Consider the following 19,691-nt stretch of genomic DNA (forward strand, 5'->3'; position numbering starts at 1 on the left):
TGAGGATGTTGATGGAAAAGTACAGAGGTCAGAAGGAGCGACATTGTCTTTGTAGATCAAGAGAAAGCCTATGACAGAGTACCCAGAGAGGAACTGTGGTACTGCATGGGGAAGTCTGGAGTGGCAGAGAAGTATGTTAGAATAATACAGGACAAGTACGAGGGCAGCAGAACAGTGGTGAGGTATGCTGTAGGTGTGACAGACAAATTTAAGGTGGAGGTGGGACTGCATCAGGGATCAGCCCTGAGCACCTTCCTGCTTGCAGTGGTGATGGATAGGCTGACAGATGAAGTTAGACTAGAATCCCCATGGACCATGATGTTTGCAGATGACATTGTGATCTGCAGTGAAAACATGTAGCAGGTGGAGGAACAGTTAGAAAGATGGAGGCATGCACTGGAAAACAGAGGAATGAAGATTAGCCGACGTGAGACAGAATCTGTGTGCATGAATAAGAGGGGTGGTGGGGAAAGAGTGAGGCTACAGGGAGATAGCAAGGGTGGAGGACTTTAAATTATTGGGGTCAACCGTCCAGAGTAATGGTGAGTGTGGTCAGGAAGTGAAGAAACAGGTCCAAGCAGGTTGGAACGGGTGGAGGGAAGTGTCAGGTGTGTTATGTGACAGAAGAGTCTCCGCTCGGATGAAGGGCAAAATTTATAAAATACTGGTGAGGCTAGCCATGATGTACGGATTAGAGACGGGCACTGAAGAGACAGCAGAAAGCAGAGCCCGGAGGTGGTAGAATTGATGTTTAAGTTCGCTCTCGGAGTGATCAGGTTGGATAAAATTAGAAATGAGCTCAGAGGGACAGCCAGGGTTCAATGTTTTGGAGACAAAGTTAGAGAGAGCAGACTTTGATGGTTTGGACACATCCAGAGGAGAAAGTGAGTACATTTGTAGAAGGATGATGAGGATGGAACTGCCAGGTAAGAGAGCTAGAGGAAGACCAGAGGTTGATGGATGTCATGAGGAAAGACATGGACAGTTTGTGTTCGAGAGGAGGATGCAGGAGATAGGCTTATATGGAAAAGGATGACGCGCTGCAGCAACCCCTAAAAGGGACAAGCCGAAATGAAAAGTGCTCATTGTGGTTGCAGTTGCCCCTGTACATTTAATTATAATCTAACCAGAGCATGTCGTCCACAAAACCATGCTTAGGCACATGGAAGCAAGGATAAAATCCACAGGAGGCAATGGTCCACAATAGAGCTTTATTTTGTCAAAATAACAAACTTAGCATCTCTGCAAGCTACTGTAACAAACTCAACTAGAAACCTTAAACAAAAACTGATACACCTTATTTACACCATAGGTTCTGATGCATGCTCCACCCCCAGCACCTTGCGACTGAGGCTAAGACATGGCAGTTAGCTTGGACACAGTGCGACACCAACACAGGCAGACAACACACAGCCTGTGGTCAGTGACAGCACCTGCACAGCATAGGCCAAATCTAACAAGTACTGATGTGCACACTTCCAAAGTGAACAGCTTTCACCCCACTCTGCTTTTATTATAAACAGATTTCATCTTAAATTTATTTTACATTAAGAGGCATTGGCTGATGCTCCTCAGTGCTTTTGGGACATGACAGGCAACATTTGTTTCAAAATAGAGCCAAGTGTGCGGAAGTTTCTCCATTTAAAAAAATAAAAACTTGAGCATGCAGCCCTCAATACAAAAATGGTCATTAAAAACCTCAATCAAGTACAACTGAGAAAACAAGACCAATTTTCAAATCTGGGTAGATTGTAAATTTTATTGGAAAACAAAAATATACAACTTGGAATGGATTATTTGAGGCTTGGCAAGCGGCCATTAAAAAAAGAAAATGAATGAGTAAAACATTAAAAAGCATGGTAAGATTAGTCTTTCTGGTATATAGAACAGCAGATACAAAAAGTTTGTACGAGTACCTAGGAGATACACCCGTGTCATTTTTTTGCAGTAGTGCAATGCTGAGAGATTTCCCATATATACTTTGTCCATAGTCCATGCAGAGTTTTAACTGCTCTACATTGTTTCCATGCCAACAGTGTTGCCAAGTGACAACTAGCTGACAGGTTTTCAATGTGGCCTTGCCAGAAAAGGCCCAGAGCACAACAGAGAGAGGAGTCGGTCCTCCGGCTCCCAAGGGCCTCCCCGCAGGCATCTGGACCGTTCGTCACTCAAACATCATGACAGCAAAAGAAAGGGACATGGGGACAAGAGCCTATGCAGTTTACATGCAGTTCCTTTGGACAGCAGTAGGGGCAGGGACGCAGGGGGTTAATAAGATTTTACAGATAAATTACACAAAAAAAAAAAGGCAAATTATTTATACGAAATCTGTACAAGGCCCTCACTTCGCAGTCATCATTTGTACGAACTCTGTAGAGGGGGAAAGGTGGGATGAGAAAAAAAATGGCTCAATTCAAAGAGGGATTCAAATAAATGATTAGTTACCAACCTTCATAGTTGACTTGTCCATCTCCATCAATGTCTGCTTCTCTGATCATCTCATCTACTTCTTCATCAGTTAACTTCTCCCCGAGGTTTGTCATCACGTGACGGAGCTCAGCAGCACTGATGTAGCCGTTACCATCCTGAATGTTACAATAATATCTTCACCGTTAGCCTTCACGTATAAGCCAGCCGGTCCTGTGTTTTGCGGCACATTTACCTTGTCAAAGACACGAAACGCTTCTCTGATCTCCTCTTCACTGTCCGTATCCTTCATTTTTCTGGCCATCATGGTCAGGAATTCTGGGAAATCTATCGTACCGTTGCCTGAAACGCAAAATATGTTGAGGAGCGGAGTCGGAGCTATGCTGCTACAATGTTCTGAATCCACTCACCATCAGCATCCACCTCATTGATCATGTCCTGCAACTCTGCCTCTGTTGGGTTCTGCCCAAGGGAGCGCATGACTGTGCCCAGCTCTTTGGTGGTGATTGTGCCATCTCCGTCCTTGTCAAAAAGTGAAAACGCCTCCTTGAATTCTGAGAAGAAAGTCAGAGGAGGGCCTTAACAGGAATTATGTCACTCGTGTTTCCAATATCAACTCGATGTTATGATATTCCGAGGGCAACGGTTTCCAGTTCAACAAAGACAATGACACCAAACAGAAGGCCAGGTAGCGGGCTAATGACAGCGCCATAAGGGCTGAACATTGACGACACAAGTACAATGATGCCCATGTTATGGTATTCGACAGCCTATTTGCAGGATCAACACGTAAAAGGCCAATGTGTTCTTTAGCAAAAAGAAAATCATTCAATATAGTCCCACAGAGTCACTGAAAGCCACTGTTCCCAAGTTAACAGAACACATGGTGCTTAGTTTCCAACAATCTTAAAAACTGAAAATCTAAAAAACACCATGACACTAAAAATCAGGTAATTAACTGAAGGAACAATTAGCACTGAAACCAGAGAAGGGGACTAATTGAAAAACAGAAGACATCTGCTAAGTGCAACACTTCTAAATTGCCACATTAATGACATTAAACGAACACCTTGCACTTCGTTTTATCTACCATCCACAAGAAAAACATTTCAGTTTCAAATGAAATCATTCTGAGCCCTAATTTCATGGAGGACACACCCAGAGCAAAGGACACATGGTGCTCAGTGCCCAGCCAGATTACATCACTTTATTAGATGACAGCGCTTCATTTTCCATGGGAGAATCAGTCATTGCACTTTTCATTCATTCCCCATTTGAAAACCTGTAGGTTGCCTTAAGAGGAAACTATAGCAATCCTCCACAAGAGAGCCAATGATCAATAGCGGTTTGCCTTTTTTGGAGAATGTGAATAAAGAAGCAATGTCTTACCAGCAATCTGCTCTTCTGTAAGCTGATCAGCCTGGAGAGAAAACAATTTTTTTTTTTTAAATAAAAATGACAGACTGCATGACAAATTACTCATGGTATGGCAATGCTGCCAATTGCTGAACTAAAGGTGGGTGCATACATTTGAAACTTACATCTACAATTCTAGAGTACATTACAAGTAATTCAAATGGCAAGGCAGAGAGACTCAAGGAAATGTTAGCGCCCACCTAGTGTACACCCCTGCACATGGCATCCATTTCAAGTGGAGCGGTTTTTCGCACCAGAACATGGCCGCGCACGCAATCAGCTTCCTTGCAATTTAGGCGGCAACAGAACCAACGGTCGCCTGGACCACTTACAAGGCTTCTCTGGGGAGCACGCTTGAACACTTTACACAAACCCTTTGGCATTGCAACGCAACAGTCGTCACACGCCACTTCGAGTCATTAAAATCAGCAGCAACAGAATGCGTTCTAACGCTATACACGTACAGAAGAGGTTGGAGCTGTACATTATTATACAGTTACGAGCCCAGCAGTAACGCAGCGATTAAAGGAAAAGGACGAAAGACGCGGTTACGTTAGTTTTATTTCCCTTTTACCATTGCCTTGGAGAATTAAGCAGAATTTGCGCATTTAGCCAGTACTGCGGCATTTGGGGGAGCACCTCCCAGGGACAGTAACCTCACTCCGTTCCGTGGATCAGTAGCAGTATAAACGACGCCGAGTGTTGCTGTCGTTGTTTTTCTCTTACCATTTCGACGTAGATGGAGCTGCTTTTCACGACAAAAATCCTCTGCTAGCGCGTAACCTCGCCACACTGGCAGTCCGGTTGATGAACAGAACACGCCGTCGCCGTCACCCGCCGCAACTGGGCTCGCCTTTAACGGTTATCCTAAACTCCTCCTCTTTCTATATCCCTCCGCTCAGTGTCATTTCCCCCCCCCCCCCCCCCCCCCGCCCTCACTAAAACCATACATTTGAGATTTGTTGAAGCGACGAAAACGCATAATAATTTACAAGATAATACTTTACTCGCGCGTGCGTATTCCGGGAAGGTTCGGACTCTGATAAGAGGGATGATATAGTTGAATCGATGACGGTCTAGTTTACAGCGTATGAACACTTTCTGCTTCTCCGTGATGAGGCACACGCCGAGCCGAAAGAAATGGCGCTCTGTGATTGGTTCGTTTGTACCTGCAATGCGTCACTCCCCATTTTCTGCGTTTCGCTGCATTCAGCCAGTCGTCCAAGACATCTTAATGCTACATCCACAGCAGGCTAGCTAGGCAACCGCTATGTACAGTACGTACTCATGGGCTTCATTCATAAGGAACTCCTTAGCAGTTTTGCACTTACTATATTTATTTAGAACTGAATCTTTAATCCCACCAGTTTTATGTGTCAGTTTGTTGTATATCTTAATATCAAATTACAGTACATCACATGTTAACATCGATGCTCTCTAAAACTGTTATCCCAGTGTGGGACTCCCAGGGTAAATGATCAATGCATCTATAATGAGATGCACATGTATGTGATTATTTTTTTTTTTTTTAGCCCTTGGTCATCCATAATGTGTGCATTTCTCTGGCATGCACATTGAGATACGTTTGTTGCATGCATTACTACCTATGGCACAGTTTCAGGTCTAATTATGTAGTTAGTGTGAAGGGAGTATCTGATAGCATGATTGCTGACGCTTGACTGCACTCCTGTCTCCAAGCGGCCACCTGTCTCAGGCCTGTTCCAATGGAAGAGGATGAGGTTGAGAGAAGGTAGATGTGTGAGGGGAACCACTTTATACTGTATTACCTTTGGCCTGGGTCAGCATAGATGAAAGAGGAAAGAAATGAAGCAACATTTCAAACAAAAAAAAAGCAAAGGGACATTTAAGCTTTCACGGTGACTCAAGTCAGGGAGTCAGTGCGTGAGTTGTAGCCCATAGCAGCTCTTGTATGAAAGCGCATTCTGTGACCACTCATGGTAATAAAGTAACTGAAGTGCATCAGCGACTGTCATCCTTGACCACATACGAGAACATTACAATACCGATAAAGAAATCAGCATCCCTTTGTAGAGGATACAGAGTGGTTCCCACTTCCATCTGTGGTAATGCCAGGTCATGTGATCAACTGTCCAGCCTCACAGTCAGCCAGACTTTTTTGCAACCTGCATAATCTTGAGCACATTGAATTAGTTTTCATACAGAGGTTTCTTTTTGTCACCGAGGATTATGAAATACCAAAGGTGACGACACAAAGGCCGAACTTTGTCACAAGAATCGGATAAGCTGGAGCCTGGGTGAATGAATGACTGCATGTAAGACCTGTACTGTAGTATTTATGCCATGAACATGTAAATGCATGTGACCTAGCTTTGACTTAGACATTACCTTGCAGCAACAGAGGTTAATTACTCCAGTATAACACTTGTTTAGATGCAATGGCTTAGTTTTGGGGGCCATAAATATTTTATCATGTAATGGTTTTCTTCTTCTTTGACCCACAGGCTCAAGATCTATTGCCACCCTGCTGCCAATATTCCCAATTCGCTGTTCCCTTTAATGAGCCATTGGTCTCTGAGAAGCCGATGAAGGACAAAGGTGATTGAAGGCAGGGGCGCCATCAGATGAATGAATTTGTTGGTCACCCCCACTTGTTACACACGTTATTGATCTTTAAAAAAATATATTAATGTTTAAGCACAAGCATATACACCTTTCATGCGTACTCTCTTTTTTATCACCTCTGTGAATATATAACTTCTACACATAACCATAAGCTTCCTTATCAGTCATAGCCCAACCCAGAACATTTTAATGAAGCGGCAACTTTCATTTCCTTCCAACAGGGTTCAAAGTTCATCCCAGTTCAACAGAGGCAAAGCAGAAGTCACCCTTCCATGTTCATTAATAATCCGTAAGATCACTCAGCTGAATGGCACTTAGCATGGATCCTTTTGTTGCACAATCATATTCTAAAATATATCTTTTTTATAGCATTTGTGGACCATGAGAGGCAAATGACAAATATGAGGCAATGTTTACCTGTGTAACAGGAAGACGCTATTATAAATGAATGAGGCTGTGTAATGCACCTGCTGGTTTAATGCCAAACAAGTGCATCGCCTTTCATGGGAGACAATGTCAGGTGTTTGCACTTCACTGTCAACTAAAAGATCATTGCGTCATGTATGTATTTCTGCATGTTTGTTTTGCCTTCTTTCTGTATGTTTAAGCTAATATGGAATCTAAATGCTTTTTTGGTGAATGTTTCAATGTGTGTGTACTGAGGGTAAAACAAGATGGAATGGGTGTGATTGTTTGTGGATTAATATTTTATTACGCATGGGCAAATCAGCTGGATCTGAAATGCCTCGCCGCACTAACTGGCTAAAGGTAGGCTACGGCTCAGTTAGTGCACGACGTAGATGATCCCACAGCAAAGCACTTCTCGTAAGTATGGATGGGTTTTACAGTCGTGCAATAACAGTATTAGGCGTATAAAGTCCAACAACGGGCTTGCTGTATATAAACCAATCTCATCAAGCACGCTAGCCTACCTGTTACAGAGAAATGAGACAAATGACTGGTTCTCCAAAATGACATCACGAGGCAGAAATGATTAATGGCCTCAAATCGGATAAGAGGATTTGGTCAGGCCTGCCTGTTTCAATCATGTTGTGATGAAATGGATATAGCATAAAGTGTGTCCTTAGTATTTTTATCTCCCTGAATTGTTTGTATTTCTATGCAGATTACTGAAGTTCTTTTATTTAAGGAAGGGATGTAAAACTTATTTTTATCATGGGCCACATCATAGTTATGACTTCCCCAGTTATGACTTCCCTCGGAGGTCCATAATGACTGAATGAAATTTAAATAAATTATCCCCTCTTATAATTACAAATACACAACAAACTGATGGATAATTAGTTTGAAATCATAAGCCTATAAAAACATGTTTTTGGACTATTCTTAATTATTCTTTTCAAAGGGAGGTTGGTAGCAAAAAAAAAATAAAAATGATTGCAGTAGCTCGTTATTTCAATTGAAGACAATTTTAAATTTTGATATTTTCGCAAAAAAAAAAAAAAAAACACGAATTCGACGTGCATGAGTTGCCTTCGTGGGCCACAAAAAATAATGTCTTGGGCCAGATCTGGCCCGCGGGGATCATGACACCTGTGATTTCAGGGGATCAGGGGTACAGTCCCTGTAAAGTACAAATATGTCTTCTAATTTTAACACCACAGAGAAGAGTGGTGCTAACAACCCTGCCAAATTTGAACGATTGAAAACTTGAAAAAAAAAACTATTCTCTAAAATTAGGCTTCAAAGTTGTGAAAAATCAAGCCATTCGCTCTGGTCTCAAATGCTGTGGGCGTGTCCAGTGACTGTACTAAAACCTCACCCCTTAACTATCAACTGTCAAATGGATGCTACTTCATCTACCATCTGTCTTGTGACGACACATAACTACATGTTTGAGCTGCAAAAATATAACCACTTAAATAAGGGTGGAATATATCGCACTGGGTCGTCGCGACGCATTGCCACGACACGACAACGGGGCGGTCTAAAGCCACAATGCCAGCGTGAAGCCCCTGTCCACCCACTTACTGTCACCTCAGACATTCTTTTCCAACTTGGTCTTTCGCCTTCTCTCAGTGACGCATGTGCACTCGTGGTCGACAATGAGGCGCTCTAAAGTGGCCACCCGAGCCCAAAGCACCGGTCCACATGCTGGCTGTCAAGTCGGACTTTAAAAAAAAGAAAAAAAACGCTCTTCGGTCTTTCTCTGTGTGACATGCGTGCACTCACGGCCAACAGGGAGGTGCTCTAAAGCAACCACGGCAGCAGACTATCCAAAGGGAAGATGCATTTAGCCACCTAGCTATCTGCAGGTCGCAATTGCGCCGCACAACCGCTGATGTGAATCAAGGTGCTCAAATTCTTAAATCGTGGGGCATGGGTGACTCATGCCACAGCCTATGCGTCATTAGCGCCCCTTTTAGCTACACCCATAAAATCAGGAAAAATGAAATGTTATGAAACACTTAACCGCTACATCTCCACAATTGAGCCCGACATCTCAGTTTTTGCACATATTTTCAGCCATTATCTTCAAACATGTACAATGTTTTTAGAAACAAATCACTGAATTTCTACTGTACAGGGTTGCTTAATGGTTGTCAAATCGATCCTGACACTCTCATTTTTCGTTACCACCTCCATCCTCGATGTATCTCAGGCCCTCTTGCTTCCTCCTTCCCTAGCTGGCTTGTCTCCAAGTTCTCTGCTGCAGTGTGTGTGGAGCTGGTGCTCATGAAATTGCTACTTGGACCTTCCAGAAGTGTAGCACTTCAAATCTCTCCTGCAAGGATAATTTCACCATCACTGGCTGTTTTTCCTAGTCACATGTGTCCTTGTCTTTCACATGGACCTGCAGTTCTGTCTTTCCAGAATACGTGGCCTGTGTGCACTTTTCTTTCTCTGAAATATAAATAAGCAGAGGAAAACTGAGAAGCGCTCCATAGGCTGTACCGGGTTAGTTGTGTGTGTGTACTTTAGTTTATAACCACCAATAAGGAAGTGACAAGTGCAATGTATTAAGGAGTGCTACGTCCTTGGCCCTTGCCGAACTACAGGTCAGGTCTGCTGTACGAGTGGAGACCCACGACCTTGCCTACTCCACGCCTTCTTAAGATGATTTCATTCTTCAGGGAGCATACTGTGGCCACTACCAGATGAAGACTGTAGAGCAGGTGCCATGTCGCCTGCATGGTCGTGCGTGTGCGCGTGAGGCTGTGGGTGTGTTGCATTTCTGTTTAGTCTGAGCTCATAAACAAATGTGATGGCTATGCCTCGCTTGGAAGACTCAGTAGTGACACCTGGTGACCAGAGCATTGCTTTCAAAGCGAGAGACAAAAAAAGCCTGGGGCCTCCCCCTGCTACCCATCCATTAATTTTCTATACCGCTTGCAAACATTAGGACCATGGGTGAGCTGGACCCCCTCCTAACTATCCTAGTCAGATGGGCGCCAGCCATTCGCAGGACAAGAACAAGCAACCATTCACACTCCAATTCAAACCTTTTAACAATGTCTTGAATTCGCCTAAGAGTCATGTTTTTGGAATGAGGGTGTACCCGTAGAAAATCCATACAGAGGGAAATGTCTGTGTAGATTCTCGGTCATCTGAAAGGTTCAAAGGTTAAATCGAGGCAACTAGTCTCCTGGCGAAAATGTGCAAAGCTGAGATACAAACCACAGAACATGCTAACTAAAAGTCAACGATGCTGCCGGCCCCCGAAATTTGTTCTCTAAGTTAAATTGTATAGCTATCATGTAGGAGTACCTAACTTTTACATACTTAAACTGTGAGGTATAACCTAATTCAACACTGTAAAACAAATGTATAATCAAATTTTAACAACAATTTAAAAACACATCATGAAGTTTCAAGGGAATTTTTAAACTTAAAACTGTGGGTTCTGACATTAATTATTTACAGTGCACTCACTCTACACAATGCAGTTTCAAGTATTACCATTTGAACGCCCTGGATTGGTCGCCAGCCATACAGAGGGCACATATGGACAAACAACCATTCACACTCATTCGCACGGCTACTTGAATCTGACAGTCATGCGGTGTTGGGGAGTAACTAATTACATGTACAAGTAAAAGGACAATGTAATTTAATTACAAAATGTATGTAATTGTAATCTATTATATTACTGGGAGAAAATGTGTGATTATATTAAAGTTGCTTTTGAAAATTTCTACAACTACAATTTTTGTTAAATTTCAAAAATAGCCACAAAAGCCCATTTTATTTTCGCTTGTGATTGGCTCTCTCTGGTCATGTGCCATTTTCTGTAAATATGACCTCGAAGCGCCACCTTGTGGTGCAATCTATTAGTTTGTCTGCAATTTTGAAAAGGTCAGACTCATAGTTCTACTTTCAACACATTCAAGAACAGTGACTTTTGAACAGTTTAATCTTTAATTCATGGAATATTCACTTATCTGGGTTGTCATATCACGCAACATTTTCTAAATTGTGCACATTTGTCATTAGGTCAACATGGTATGGTAGTTTTCCACATGCAGTACACATATAATGCAACAAACACCTTTGTTATTATGTATTTACATGTCATCATGTTTTGTTATCTGTTTATTATTTATGTAAAGAACAAATATGTGATTAATTCTGAAATAATGATCTATGGTTTTAATCCACTTTTTTAGAGGACTTTTTTAGAGGTCCCGTTGATGCATTCATTCAAAATTAGCAAACGTAATTCAAATGTAATCAAATGTGATTACAAAATAATGAGAAAAAAAATGATCTATGGTTTTAATCCACTTTTTTATAGGAAACATCCACAGGTCCTGTTGATGCATTCATTCAAAATTAAGAAAAGTGATGAAAATGTAATCAAATGTAATTGATTATATTACTTTGATAAAGTAATGGAAATAGTATTAGTTTAGTATACTATTAGATTTTCCACAGGGTAACTTGTAATTGTAACCAGCTACATTTCCAAACTAATCTTCCCAACACTGCAGTTAGGATAGTATACGTTTATTGAATCATATTCAATGTATCTGGCAACACATCTGCAGATATTCTGCTTGGTCAGATTAAAATATAGATTATGCTAGCCCACTTGCATAGCTTCAACACATTGTAATGTGCTTATTTGTTCCTGAATTATAAAGTTGCTAAAAGGATCCAAAATATTAACCCCTGAGTTCCAGTGAAAGGAACTCTCAATGCTTTGGCATACCAAGAGATTTTGGACAGTCAATCAGTTTGGGGATTACCCCTTCCTGTTCCAACATGTCTGTGGACCAATGCACGAAATAAAGTCTATAAAGAAATGGATGAGAGAATTTGGGATGGATGAACTTGACTGGCCTCCACAGAGTCCTGCCATCAACCCCATAGAACACTTTTGGTTGATTTTGAGTGGACAGTGAGCCAGGCCTTCTCAGTGTGTGACCGCACAAATATGCTCCAGAAAGAACAGGAAAAAAATTGCATAAACTCACTCCTAAACCTTGTTGAACGCTTTCCCACAATAGTTGAAGTTTTTATAGCTGCAAAGGTGAAACCAACATTATATTAAACCATATGGATTTAGAATGGGATATCATTTAAAATCATATGTGAGTCAAGGCAGGTGAGCGAATATCATATTTTTTTTAAGGAAGAACAATTCTCGTGTTCAGTAGATGAGAAATTCAAGTGACTGATTAAAGGTATTTCACATACTGTACCTAAACGTTTTAATCTATAGTATCCTTAATTTAGAATAAAGAGTGTCCATGGTTTCAGAGTTAGCAATATCTGCATGTATAATTTTAAAGACATTGACGTCTCAAAAAAAGAGAATGAATTCAAATTTAGCTTCAAAATAAATGTTCTGTTGTAGATTTTAAGATTAATTGCATGGAGAAGAGTGATGCAATAGATAAAAACTTTTCTGGACAAAGGGTAGCAGTTTGATGCCAGGTATTTGGCAGATGCTAATGAGGCCATCAAAGACTCTTGGCTGCATTTCAGCCAGAAGGCAAAGGCCCTGCAGTGGATGACTTTTATATTCCCAAGAGATAGTCTTTTTCTGCTGCTGACTTTGATTGTAAACAGTTGTAAGCAGGAGCAAAAATCTAAACATCCACGTAAAACATAGTGGAAATAAATGTCAAAAGTCACTTAGCTTTACTTGTTTTTCACAATATAAATAAGTCATCCATCTTCATCATAAAACATCTGCTTCAAAAGTGCTTGTGGTATTTTTTTTTTTGCATGTTTGTGTGCATTATGTATTTATTGTGTGTCCCAAAAGTGTAAGAAAAAAAAACCACCAAAAAACATGCACATGCTGTGTGAAACTGTGTAAATTTAGCTTGTGCTATCTGATGCGTTGACGGGGTGTGATGTTGTCTATAATCCGGGGACTGCAATGGGTTATGTAGTGCAGAGTTGGGTCAGCGTAGTTGAAGGGCTGAGGATTGTCTGGTTCCCGTGTGTGACTGAAAGAAAAAGAAAAAAACATGAACCACATTTAATATTCTCATAGTACAATAATCCTGTCTTTGTGCTGAAGAGTTTCAAAAATTTCTACTTTATAATTTCTAACTTCTTCGAGTGTGATATAAACCACGACCAACGATTTGGACCTACGATAGCCTTATAACGCCAAAATGAAAAGCCTAGCATGTTTTATTTTATTTTTTTTAATTATTATTATTATTTTTTATCCCTTCCATGTAGTGTGACATATCAACGACAACTCTCCAACAGTGCACCTTGACGTCGGCCAATAGGATTGTCTTCCGTGCTTGCCGTTGTCAACACACTTGGTCGCTGTTGTCAACATTTATTCACGTGCACAAGCCAATGTTTACTGAGGCTTTAGAGCATGATTTGACAGAACACTATCATGTTTATGTACAAACATTAGTGCTAGTACTAGCTTGCTAGGCTACATAACATTTTGTTGCCTACTTGCGAGCCGTATCATTAAAGTGTACGCAAACATACCTCAAGCCCCTCTTGAATGGACAGCCCAAAACGTCCTCTCCCGAGCACATTTTTTTTTGCTTTTTTTTGTGCTTTTCCCCCCCCCCCCCCAACATTCCCACGGTGATCCCTTGCTTGACAAAAATCTGTTGTCGCCATGGTAACGGTTGTATCCCGTTGCGGTGAAAGATGACAGCTTTTCTGGTCAGAGCTCCCTAACAGTGTTTGATTTGACAAGATAAAGCCCAGTGATCGTAAAAGACAGAATATGGTGGTATCAGAATGCACATCGCGTAGTGTCAAATTGCTGTGAATGTGGCCCACAAACGAAAATCAGTTTGACATCCCTGCTACATTACATTTATAGGAGCCAGTCTGATGTCTTCAACTTGCACAATGTGAGTCATTCCCTTCTAAACACTTAATACTGTTAACTCGCATTATTATACCTCAATTATGGCCATGAGTCACATATCTGTGTAATTTGGACCTATCATGAATCTCTTCCTGAGATTAGTGTAAAATAAAATTTACATATGACTGACAATAATCTCAAGCAATTTATGGATGTTTGGATAAGATCTTGTGCCATATTCAGCAACTCATGAAAATGAATGCAGACTCCAGCCTAGATAATTAAAGAACAGAGAGAAACTGAAACTGTAAGAAAGCGGTTTAAAAAGAGTCCCACGGTATGAACGAGTGACTGTTTTTTTTTTTTTGGTTGTTTTTTCTTTTTTCGAAATTTGCATAAATTCAGGGTGTACTCTCTGAATTCAGGGTGTAATTCAGGGTGCTTACAACTGTACGCTCTCGCCCGGAGATAGCTGGGATAGGCTCCAGCATGCCCGCGACCCTAGTGAGGAGAAGCGGAACGGAGGATGAATGAATGATGATGCATAAGAGATGTTTTGGTGGACATTTGTGGTTGTTCTCATATTGAAAACATGGAAAGATTATTTCATCAAACCCACCTCACCATAACCATATCATGATTGACGCTAATCTAACATTGTAATCCTACAATAGTAGTGCCACCCCCCTACATTATATCCCTAGGGTCTAGTTTACAGATAACAGAGAAAGCAGGCCGACTTTATTCGCTGACAATGACGGCCTCGCATGCCTGAAGAGAGAAATCTGAACGTCACTGAAGCGTTGCCACTCAGCCGGGGTCACAAAAGACAACGTGATTAAATACAGCGGCTCGGGAGCCGCATGCGGCTCTTTGACCGGTTTCTTGCGGCTCTTATGTTCACGCCGCACGATGATGCCTGTTGCCGGGCAAACCGGAAAACACTCGAACGGACTACACAATTTACCCTTATGAAAACGCTCCATATGAACACCTCAATCGGAATAAACATGCCAAATTTGAATGAAATTTCATTTGGTTACACAGGGATGAAATTTTCATTTTTAACCATGAATCCGAATGTGTGAATATCCACCCTGTCTGTGCGTGCTCGGTTTTGACGTAAATATGCGCTGACATCATCGTTTACACACATACCTGTAAATATGGCGGCTTCCAAGCAGAGTGTATATTTGGCGGAGATCTTGTTTTTAACTACTTGTAACTTGTTTTTAATCAAGCGGGTGTTTTGATGAAAGTGGAAAAACTATTCCAACTACTGTGCTCATTACACAATGGACCTCTAGTTTAATAAATGATGTGACGTTTACGCCGATGTGCACATGTATATACTCAATTGGAATAGACACGCGTGAAGAAATTGCTTCGAGTGGCAACAACTGACTATCAACTATATTTGAAAAGAATTGTTGACGGCAAGGAATGGCAGAAGCAACGTGCATGGTGTGAGGAATAATGCTATTGTAAATTATATTTTGGTTGGTAGGCATGAACTGAACATTGAACCGAGAGTTTGTTTGTGAGACATGCACATTCATTGTTGAAAATGACTGGTCTGTAGTTCTGAGGGAGTCATTTTTTTGTCACTATTATTTTAATGTGTGACATTTACAGTAAATCTGGTAGAGCAGAGGTCTTTGTGTGTACGAGAAAGTGAGAGAGTGAGTGGAAGAGATGGGGGTAGTTCATGTGTGCCCAGGGGCGTGGCATGGGGGGGGGGGGGGGGGGGGGGGGGAGGACTGGCACAACTGTGCCCCCCTTCTTGTGAACAAAGAATTTCTGGAAAAAAATCTACGATCACACCCTGATTGTGCCCATGTGTATGATGTGGCTCTTTGCAGGAACACAGTCAAATTGTGGCTCTTTGCCTCTGACTGGTTGGCCACCCCTGAAATACAGGATGAGCTGGTGATTTAAATACAGTATTTTAGCAGAAATATCATAAATCTATCCCCACCCGTGCACGACTCAGCTCAGACGGTTCTGAGGTACGCCACTCTGCTGTCTATTGTTATTATCATTTTATTATTAGCTAACAATGCGACTGAATGTTGACGACTTCAGGGTGTAACCCGCCTCTTGTGGCTGGGATATGCTCCAGCTAACCCGTGACCCTGGACAGGATAGGTGCTAGAAAAAAAAAAAAAAGAATTTTTCAATTAATTAATGTATTCTTTTGTTAGTTAGTTAGTGCTGCAAATGCTGCTTTACCCATCAACCTCTATAATTATATTAGTTTACTTTTAAGGAAACTTTAGCTTTTTTCACAAATTAAAACAGTGCCCATGCCGGTTATAGTACGAGAGTGGCCAGTCTGGCTTACGACTGAGAAGTTAACCCAGGACAAAAAGGACTTCTGCAACATTACACAGCACAGAACTTGTAGAGACTTACTTTTTAATTTGCAGGTTTACTCAATAGTTGTTCTATGTGTAGCTTGGATTACTTACTCTCCAGTCACTGTTCTCTTCCAACAGCAGCAGAAAAAGGCCAGTGCAGCCAGAAGGAGCAGCAGGGGGATGCCAATGCCCAGAACCAGGCCCAGTATGAGATCTAAGTTGTTGATGGTCTTGTTCATATTGTCTCTATCTGTTAAATTTGAAATCCAATTGTTATATATACTGAGTTCTTTACCAATGCGACAACAACAGTTGTTTCATTGCTTATTTTATTGCACATGCCTCATATCAGAACTCCTTAGTTGCAATGTTATTCACCTTCATTAGGTCAAAGTGCACAGATACTCACTTAATACACAGGACTGTGTTTCATCCACATCAGTAGTGCCGTTGCACACACACCTGTAGCCTCCATAAGTGTTGGTGCAAAGGGCAGGGTGCACACACGCCGCCTCCTTGGCCTTACACTCATCCAGATCTGTGGGTGTTTAGGCATTGCGTGAGTTGGAGGAAGAAATCTTCAACATTACATTTTCTACTCTAATATGACAGTACAAAAGCAATTTGGAAATAGTTGGTTAGCAATTTATTAATTATGGTGCAGGTGATGATACAAAAGTAATACAATGGATCTAAATTGCTTACAAAGTAAGTTCTCATATTTAGTTTGATGATATTGTTGGCTTGAGCTGCAAAACTTCAAACAACAATGGCACATTTTACCATCAACTTCTATGGCACCGATGTCATAGTGGCTGCTGACTCTGGCCAGGTAGTCTCTGATGTACCAGTGAGGTGTGTCACTGGACATATTAATGCGATACTCAACCAGACGTGGACTGGGACTCTGTCCAGGCTCTTTCTTACTGGCATTATAGAATTTGTTCTGGAATCCCAGGGACAATATATTTACAAGCTGAAATAAAAATACACATTTGTATGTTAGTTTCAATAGAATGGTGATGATAACTTGTCGCTAGCCCCCAGCAATTTATCATAGTCTTTGGCATTGACACACTAACCCACCTGCTTAAGTCCGTCAGCTCTGTTCCTCCTCCAGTCCACAGACACATTGAACACATTACCCCCTGTAGACACATTAAAGCATCAACGCCTGTGTGATGGCCTTTTATGACCAAATATTGACATGTTTATATACATATTTACTGCATATTACAATTAATCTGTATAAACCCTACCTGGTGGATTGGCAGAGTCACCTGGAGAGTTAAAGATAATTCATATATTATTTTTATTGCCGCAGGAAAGTAAAGCTACACAACTTGGGACCGCATTAATTTTAACGCATATCAGTGATCAACTCATCACATTTGCATGTTCCTCATTGTGAGTGATTATGTGCTCAGATCATAAGCAATTCCACTCGAGAATTACTTCTTTTTTTTTTTTTTAACATACTGTACCTCTTAGATAGCATGTTTTCATTAGGGGGAGTAAACAGATTTTCTTCAGCCATTTTTCATAAACTAATGAGCATTCCTTCTGTTGTATGCTGACAGTATATCAGTGGGGTGAGAGGATGTATTATTGTAGGAGTGTCTGCACTCTTCCCACCATACAGTATTTGGAACATCAAAAGAGGGATTAAAATAATGAAATAAACTTAATAAACTACTACTACTTAATAAACTAAATGAACTGGTACTGTGAGAATCATGGTAATATATTTTGATGTATGATGACATGTCACATACCACATCTGTCAGAGTCCATAGCATTCTGGTATCTGCAGAAGCAGTCGACAGATCCTGGTTTGTTCTTACATTCAAACTTGGCATTGGGACAAGTCGACATGTCAGCACACTCGTCTATATCTTCAGTACATACACATGCAGTGGTGCGGGTAGATTAGTTTCAGTGAAGGGGAAATTATTTTTCTCCAATGTGTTCCATACCTGTACAATTAAGTCCATCGCCGAAAAAGCCAGGTTTACACGTGCAGGTATAGTTTTGCTTTGTACTAGAGCAAGTCGCATCTACGTGGCAGGGGAAGGTGAAAGGAGGCAAGCACATGTCTGGGAAAGTAGACCGTAAAACAAGACTGAGGAGTGGAATTTCTTGTTATGTATAGATAGCCATTTTTTGTGACTGACCATGCTCAAAGCACTTGTATCCCTGCTTTCCATCGGACACAGTATTATCAGGGCACTGTCCACAGTTGAAGTTCCCATTCTTTAAATCGGATTGGCACTGCACCCCTCGGAAACACGGCTTGCCTTTGCATGGATCCGCGATGTTCCCGCAAAACTTGCCACTCAACCCTTTTGGGCATAGGCACCCTAACACCTGGGACATGAGTGATAAAGTACATATTAAGAACTCAATGATGTAAGTTTGTTAGACACGTAGAAAGACAGGACACTAGGTTTTCCTACACTCATTAAGTATCACAATAACAACATGTAGGAATGAATGAATCCATTTCATTACTTTGGAAAAGTTTTGGGGTTTTATCTGTTTTATCTGTCCCAGAATTTTTGAAGATTGTCGAGACGTTGTAAGCCAAAGGACTCACAACCAGAGAGAATTTAAAAAAAAACAGATAACACCGGGTGGACACGGCAAAAGGCCCGTGTGGTAAACGATATACTCGTAGAGTAACTAAGTTGAGACAGAGGACAAACGTCGGCGGCGAACACGGGGCAAAAACGGGTGAATATTGCGACGGTCTAATTGTTTATCAGCTCCAAAACTAAGTACTGGAAAATACTCATATTTTGATGTCAAATCAAGATGTTTTCAAAAATGAAGGAATTGGCGTAACTGTTTCAATACTTCCGGAGGACAATATACTGTTTGTGTGACTAGTAAGGAAATTAGCCGCTCTCAAAGGTTTACCTGGAACTTTCCATGCAAGTGGTTTTCAATGATGCTGTCAGACAGACAGGTCCCTCCATTAAGACAGTTGCAGATACGTAGAATGGGGGTAAAGAGGGAGCTGGAGAACTTGTCTGTGACCTTAATAGTAAGCTTGACCGGCTCGGTGCTAAGAGGCATCCAGGTTAAGTAGCCATCACCTGCATTGGAGAAAGCACAGGTCGCCTGATTGGACCTCAATCATATCTTGGAATTGGACAGTGGCAAATTATGCCGCAATCAGCAAGGCGTGTTGGTGGCAAACAGCCTCTGACTCAGCATTGAAATTTTACTCCGCCCAAGGCCTGAAAAGTGAGGTCACTTGCTTCACTAAGGTGAATTTTCTCATAGTCAATGTGCTTAGCAAGTCAGAAGAGCTCAAAAGTGACTTGCAAACATACATACAGTAGCTCTGCGCAACAGGCATGTCCCATATAATGACATTATAGTCGTCAATAATCTGATACCTTGTTTTGTTTGTTCTTAGGACACAAGCTGTCATCTCCCCAGCCATAACTAGATCTGCAACCTCTGACCCTCAGGATGGGTCATCTCTCAGCAACGGTAAGAAACATGCTTGTGTGTGTGTGTGTATTTGTGTCTCACCACTGCCAATGGAGGCCCGTGGGGGTCTTGGGAAGAGTAGTGAATAAATGACAGGATCTCGGTTAGGATCCTGG

At 41.4% G+C, this 19,691-nt stretch overlaps 2 protein-coding genes and 1 long non-coding RNA gene across 4 annotated transcripts; 1 reads left to right on the forward strand and 2 right to left on the reverse strand.

Moving 5' to 3' along the window:
- Positions 1-1,197: 1,197 nt before the first annotated feature.
- calm2a (calmodulin 2a (phosphorylase kinase, delta)) lies at positions 1,198-4,719 on the reverse strand. Its single transcript, XM_061790882.1, has 6 exons — positions 4,570-4,719; positions 3,817-3,847; positions 2,838-2,981; positions 2,663-2,769; positions 2,450-2,585; positions 1,198-2,370 (listed from the first exon to the last, which is right to left on the reverse strand). Exons 1-6 carry the CDS (start codon positions 4,570-4,572, stop codon positions 2,342-2,344), a joined length of 450 nt encoding a protein of 149 aa, XP_061646866.1. The 5' UTR covers positions 4,573-4,719; the 3' UTR covers positions 1,198-2,341.
- Positions 4,720-4,863: 144 nt separating this feature from the next.
- Positions 4,864-7,728, forward strand: LOC133486142 (uncharacterized). 2 transcript variants are annotated; one of them, XR_009790932.1, is made up of 3 exons: positions 4,864-6,137; positions 6,327-6,420; positions 6,669-7,728. It is a non-coding gene; the product is annotated as an uncharacterized LOC133486142 (long non-coding RNA). The 2 variants fall into 2 exon arrangements; XR_009790931.1 differs by having other exon boundaries at positions 4,864-5,120.
- Positions 7,729-11,347: 3,619 nt separating this feature from the next.
- LOC133485909 (mucin-like protein) lies at positions 11,348-19,563 on the reverse strand. The gene is made up of 11 exons (XM_061790297.1): positions 19,548-19,563; positions 18,994-19,172; positions 18,249-18,441; positions 18,051-18,170; positions 17,850-17,969; positions 17,334-17,354; positions 17,161-17,222; positions 16,858-17,050; positions 16,484-16,612; positions 16,186-16,324; positions 11,348-12,869 (listed from the first exon to the last, which is right to left on the reverse strand). Exons 1-11 carry the CDS (start codon positions 19,561-19,563, stop codon positions 12,749-12,751), a joined length of 1,293 nt encoding a protein of 430 aa, XP_061646281.1. The 3' UTR covers positions 11,348-12,748.
- Positions 19,564-19,691: the final 128 nt, after the last annotated feature.

Source organism: Phyllopteryx taeniolatus, chromosome 11 (assembly GCF_024500385.1).
Source record: "Phyllopteryx taeniolatus isolate TA_2022b chromosome 11, UOR_Ptae_1.2, whole genome shotgun sequence".
In the NCBI taxonomy this organism is placed as follows: domain Eukaryota; kingdom Metazoa; phylum Chordata; class Actinopteri; order Syngnathiformes; family Syngnathidae; genus Phyllopteryx; species Phyllopteryx taeniolatus.